Source organism: Ipomoea triloba, chromosome 12 (assembly GCF_003576645.1).
Source record: "Ipomoea triloba cultivar NCNSP0323 chromosome 12, ASM357664v1".
NCBI lineage: Eukaryota > Viridiplantae > Streptophyta > Magnoliopsida > Solanales > Convolvulaceae > Ipomoea > Ipomoea triloba.
In genome coordinates, this window is record NC_044927.1 from 20,821,267 (window position 1) to 20,827,978 (window position 6,712).

Below are 6,712 nucleotides of genomic sequence, written 5' to 3' on the forward strand. Positions count from 1 at the left end.
CAGTGGGGCAATTTTAGCCTAATTCTCTTATTGATTACGAAAGTAGCCGAGTAGAATTCTTTTGTGCATTGTCCATATATCCCTTGGTTAATTATTCTTTCCCTAATCCTGAGTTTGTTAGAATATCAAGGTTACAATCCCCCTAATCTGGCCCATACCTTTATCATATAGTTTTCACCTTAATCAATTGCTTTCTTTTATTCCACATCATTCAGTCTTTGTTACTTGGATTCTATAAATTCATATACTTTAGTGCCTGGTAATTCACACAGTTTCGTGCCATAACACCAATCCTCAGCGGAATGACATTACACCCTTTTTACACTCATCATTTGTGCTCATCACTTTTGTGTATTAATGAGAGTTATTGTATAAATTAGAGCACCCATATTTGCACTTAGCTATTTCACATACATCGGGAGGGGGCATTTTGGCTAAAGAATTTTATTTTGATTTCTTGTTCTTGCATGTGGTGACTACCTCACAGGAATGAATATATTCACTTACCTTATTTAGGTTGAAATTATGGGAGTAATTCCTCCCATTTGTATATATGCAATCTTTCATAGTTCGTTGTTTAAAAGCAAATTAAGTATTTCATTATAGATTGATACTAGGTGATTAAACAATTGACCCCCTAGAATCACACATTCGTTTTCTTGTATGCCCAAATTTGCTTACCTTAGCTTGTTTTTAATTTACTACTTTTTGATTGTATTGAATCATCTTTCATTTACGTTAGCATTAGCTTCTTGTGAATAGATTAGTAACTAGTGCTTATCTCCACTTTCCTGTGGATCAATACTCCGAATTACTCTGAGTATTTGTTTGTTGTTTTGTAGTAAGAATGTTGATTATTATAAATAATAAAAGAATGATGGGAAATTTTTGTAAATAAAGTAATAATTTTACTACTATGTAGTGTAGAATTTATTTTATTTTATTTTATTTTTAAAAAAAAAAGTGTTTTCCAAGTATTTAATTCCGTTGAAGACGAAATCCGTCCCCTATAACTATGAGGTCTTGAGATTTTTCTTTTTGGACATCATATCATAGAAAACTATAATTTAATTATTTTAATTGATAAATGTTTTAACAAATATAATTATTTATTTTCTTTTACTTATATTGTAAAAATGAAAAGAATATATATTTTTTTAAAATAAATAGGAATGAAACATTTGCCATACCAACCAAAAAAAACAGCAATTAAATTTGACCATTATGTTATGAAATTTACTAGGTCCGGAATCAAGATGTTCGTGCAGGAAATATACTTGAGTTGGAGCTTTTATTTTATTTTTTCAACAACAGCAATATAATACAATTTGGGGCAAATTATATAAATTATAGACTAGGAATAAATGTATATTTTTAATATACTGAAGGTACATTATTTGTGTACTGAAAGCTAGTTTATTATTTTGTAGTATATCAAATACTACTAAATAATGCATCTTCATCACTCAAACAATTTACATTCAAAAAATAAACCTTTAAGGTATTAAAAATGTTTTTAATTTTTTTTTGAAGCAATACTTTTAATATACTGTAATAAAACTGTATTTTATGTTTTTTTTTTTAAAAAAAAACTATATTTTATGTTAGTGAGACTCAATCTATGTCTTTCTTTTTAAATTTCACCATTGATTCCAAGTTGTTTATGCTTGCAACTTTTAATTATTTTTTTTGAATGATATTTTAGATGCCTTAGCTTTTGGTGAATTAGAGTTTTAATTACGGTGTTTCAAAAAAAAAAAAAAAGAGTTTTAATTACGAGGCACGATAACCAACGAGGAATCCATGAAATGCTGCATTTAATTAATGGAGTCAATATAATAATGTATATAAACTTGTATAGTGTACATTAAGCGAGTTAGATGTGAACTCCCCAATTAGATCTATGCAATGACCAAGTAAAACATGGATTTTTTTTTTTCGTGAAGATAGAAATACGCTATAATTATTCAAAGGTGTGTACTAAATAAACTTCATTTATGTGTAATAGATTATAAACTTTACAAGAAATGTAACTACATAGTGCGACGAGAATCGACCAATAAAGTGTTAATATTAAGAATTAAACTCGTGACATTCAGATACTAAAACCATACTTCATGTATCTACTTGATTACGTACCCCTTTCGTGCAAGTAAACATATATGGAAAGCCATTCATTTATATAACAACATGTTTAGTTCAAGGAATAGGCGAGAATAAAATTCCTGAGAACAATTCTATTCTATTGTTTGTTAATGTATTTTGTTCTCAAGAATATTGTTCTCGGTATTTGATTATTCCGTAGTAGTAGTAGTATTTTCTATAAAGATATTTATAGTCTTTTAAAAATATATGACGTATTTCATATTTATTCTGATTTTTAAACCAACCAAACACTGGAAAAACATGGTTTTTTAAAGTATATTCTTTTAGAAAATCAAATAATAGAGCATATAATACTAAGCAACCTGTTTTATTCATTACCTATTTTTTCAAAATTCATTCCGATGCACTATAATATTATTCAGTTGCTTCTCATCAGCTACCATTGGGCATCCACAAAACCTTTTATCCATACATTCCCTTTGTTCAATGTACAATTGGACTGACCATTATCGGATCAGATCAAATAAGTAAAATAAGACTCAAATTATAACTTCCAGTAAAATATAAAATTTTTAATTTTTTTTGTATTTATATTACATGTATTTTCATTTTACTTTTTATTTATTAATTAATTGTTGTTACTTTTTTTTATATTAATTCTAAACAATTAGTACAAATCATATATTTCAAGCAACAGTATTGAACTTTTACTTAAATCGAAATTTAAATCATATGATGAATATATATATACTCTGGATGGTACAAGTATCTTTTTTTAAGATTAGAGTTTAGGGATATTATATTGTTTTCAGAAAAAAGAGTTTAGGGATATTGATATACCCTAAACTATTAATATTTAATTTGTTTATCTTATAAGTTTTTTATTGTATATGTAATTGGCCTTGGTATATTTTAATATACCTTACCTTATTATATAATAATAAGAGACGACTTGGGATCATGTCATATTAATTATTGTACATTTTGTCAACTCTGAATTGTTGACTTTTCTATGGTAACTGGTAAGCGTGTGGACGTGTGGTAAGTAATATTATAATGCCATATAATTGCAAAACCCTAGGTCAAGAGAAATTAAACTTCGCCCCTAACCATCGTTTAAGGTGATCAAACATCATTTCCCATTTTAATTAATTTTGTATTTCTGCTAGCGAGGTCAACCCTACACTTTCGAACCTCCAAAGAGCGCAAATTATACTGTGGACCATGATCATAGCTGACACTGCAGTTGTGTTAAACGGATACTGTAGTTGTGTTGAAAAGATATTGCAGTTGTGTTGAAAGGATACTGTAGTTGCACGGAACAGAGGTCGTTCATCTGTTCAACACAACTGCAGTATCCGTTCAACACAATTGCAGTATCTTTTCAACACAACTGCAGTATCCGTTCAACACAACTGCAGTTCCAGATGGATGACACGGCCTCTGTTCTGCGTAACTGTAGTTCCCTTTTAATACAACTGCAATATCCTTTCAACGCAACTGCAGTATCAACCATGATCCATTGTGGACCATGGTCCACGGTATAATGACTGTCCAAAGAGGGCCTTATCAAAAGTATAATAAATAACCCATGTGAGTATAGATGAAATTAGGAATGGATAGGACAAATTTTCTTTTAACTTAACCAAAAGTTTTGATGGGTATGTGCATTTCACTATGCTTATTTTTTAATGGGTCACTCTGATTCTCATAAAAATTAATTAGTGATAATTATTTGAATATTAACCATTTAATCACATCTATCGTAAGTTACATTGCCATTTGTCAAATTGAACAGGAACTAAACTCGGCCAATCCCATTGACACCCAATAGATTTTAGACTATCTCATCATCTTGTCATTTTTTGAGATCCTAACCGGCATATGTAATAATATTAAGCTCTATATGGTTACCCAATACCCACTTACCCTTTTATCTCCTTCCCATTATAAGGTTTTGATCAAATGAAAAAAGAAAAATATACGTATCTAAGGTATCTTTCAACGCAATTCGAGGGTTCAAATAATCCCGTTGAGAATTGACCTAATGCTCAATGGGAAGAGTTGAGTAATGAAAGTGGAGTCGGCTTCTTGTATTATAGGCATGGTTGCAGTAGGCGCTAGGCGCTAGTCGGGCGGTAAACTAGTGCCTAGTGCCTAAGCGGTCTAGGCGGCGCCTAGGTGGTATCTAGGCTGTTCTAGGCGGCGACCTATAAAAATAAAAAATTAATTCATGTGTATGGGTGTTTGTCATATATTATATTATATATATTATATATATATATCTCTTACTTCTCTTACTTATATAAATATAATAATAAAATTAACAAGGCCGACTCGCTCGAGTTAACTCGGTTAACTCTGCCGATTTGAGCGAGTTAACTCGGCCAAATTCGGCCTAGTCGGCCGAGTTAGGCGGTCGGCGGCCTCCTAAGCGGTCGGCCACCCTAGGGAACAATTCGCCTCGGTCTAGGAGCGCCTAGTGCCTAGACGGGTGCCTAGGCGGTTTAGGCGGGAATTTTTGTAACAGTGATTATCGCACATATTGTGTTAAGAATTTGAAACTAACTGAGTACTCACAATTTACCCGTTCTAGGGAACATATGGTACTACTGAGAAGTAGATAAAATAAATATAACATTAGTTGCTAGGCATAAGTGGGGCTTTCAGTTTGTTTTTTTTTTTTTTTTTCTACACCATATATATGTGATTTATTATTAAGCAAAAAAAGAAAAGAAAGGGAGTGAGTGTTAGGTTGTAGTGTACTAGTGTTGCTGTTTGTGTGTATATATATAGGCATCATGTGGGTAGCTTAGCTAGTGGCAATTAAGCAGCAGAGATAGATAATGGCAAGTAAAGAGACGACGACGGCCGAGCTTTACTTCGTGTTCATGAATCGCGACCCCGAATACGAGCGCCTTCGATCCAACAGGTTTATTCATTCCATTTTATTTTTTATATTTTAATTTCCACGCCCATTAATTATATTATTTACTGAAAATATAATATAATGGCAGTACAAAAAAGGGAAGCCATGAACTAGATCTGTACTTAAGCAAGAAACACGATGAGTTCTTAGCCACTACTTTGGAGCCTGGCACCTATAACAAGACACTCTCGCTCGCTATTGTTGATGCATTTGCTGTTCAAATTACTGACCATCAGGTTTTTTATTTTAAACAAAATTTATCTCTTATTTATTGTAAATATGATTATATAAACATAAACATATATGCAGGCGAATGTGCTTAGATCAGCCAAGGAAGTGAGGGTTGTGGAGAAGAATCAAGAGCTTGCATAATCTGGGAGGGCAGAAGATAGATCTGAAACTGTACTGTGCCGGAGAAATTGCCCCCATAGGCTTTATCTCCCGGCCATTTTTATTAGTAGGATCGGAAATATGATATGATGATGATAAGCCACATAGTTTATAGTTTAAACTAAATCCAAATAAATTAAGGCCATTATTATTATATGTAGCTTAATTATTAAATATTTTAATATTTGATGTTAGTTATGTTTTTATTAAAACCCTTGTTTTTGAGCTCATTTATTTTTCTAATGTCATGTTTGGATGGAGAGAACTCGTAAAATGAGATTAATGTAGTAAAAATGTAAAATAACGAAAGAATGGCGATTGATTGAAAATCGAGTTAGATCGGAAAAAAATATTAGCTAGTTAATTAGTGGTGATGCAAGAATATATAATAGTGATTAAAAATTTGATGATATGAGTGCTTCATTGAGGTGGTGATGATCTACATAAATGTAGTTAAATAAAACTTAAAACCAAGCTCTCTCTCTCTTTCTTTTCTTTTTTAATGTATCTTGTATAGACGATAATGTACAAACTTATAAAATGTATTGCATTAGTTTTGGGATACAACACAACTTTTTCAATCAATTCAAAATAAATTTATATTCTTATTCCGTCTTTACTAGTAGTCTGGTCTTATTATAACATTAGTGTACAAGCATTTAAGGGTCTGCAGGCCTGTTAAGACATGTCTTACGATTTATGTCTTTCACTAGTCTCGTGGTTATGTAGAGTGAATGAGTGATACATACATAGGAGGTGGGTGGGGGGTTGATGTGAAACAATAATAATGTTCGATAGTAGTAGCTAGGGTATTGAGGTGCTACTAGCTGCACTTTATCTAGTTAAGGTTATAAAGCAGGATAGGAGAGTTGCTTGCAATGCTTCCATTTTTCAACAAAGTTTGATGCTAAAGCCTGACATTGTTGTTGGGTGTACTACTCTCTTCACATGCATTCTTATTATCTTCCATCTTTTTCTTTTTTCTTATTTTTTTCCCTTCATTTATGTTATTTGTTACTGTCCCCGGCCCACCTCTATGTATGTATAGTATATCATTGGCTATAGCTATATATATGTCATGTTGTGTGTATATGTAATGGGGTGTATCTTTAGCAGCTGGAATGCATGCACATGTTCAAGATCATGATATAATCAAAATGAATAATTAAAGAAACTAATTATCAAGTAGAAAAGGATATTAATTAATTATTTACACTCAACGTATATACTAAAACTAAAATGAACTAAAAATGGTTTAATAATTAAGTCATGACAGGCATGATCCTC

General features: G+C 31.5%; 1 protein-coding gene across 1 annotated transcript; it reads left to right on the top strand.

Annotated features, from left to right (window-relative positions):
• Positions 1–4,872: 4,872 nt before the first annotated feature.
• On the top strand, positions 4,873–5,637 carry LOC116000462 (subtilisin-like protease SBT2.4). Its single transcript, XM_031240552.1, has 3 exons — positions 4,873–5,038; positions 5,124–5,271; positions 5,345–5,637. Exons 1-3 carry the CDS (start codon positions 4,953–4,955, stop codon positions 5,405–5,407), a joined length of 297 nt encoding a protein of 98 aa, XP_031096412.1. The 5' UTR covers positions 4,873–4,952; the 3' UTR covers positions 5,408–5,637.
• The last annotated feature ends 1,075 nt before the right edge of the window (positions 5,638–6,712 follow it).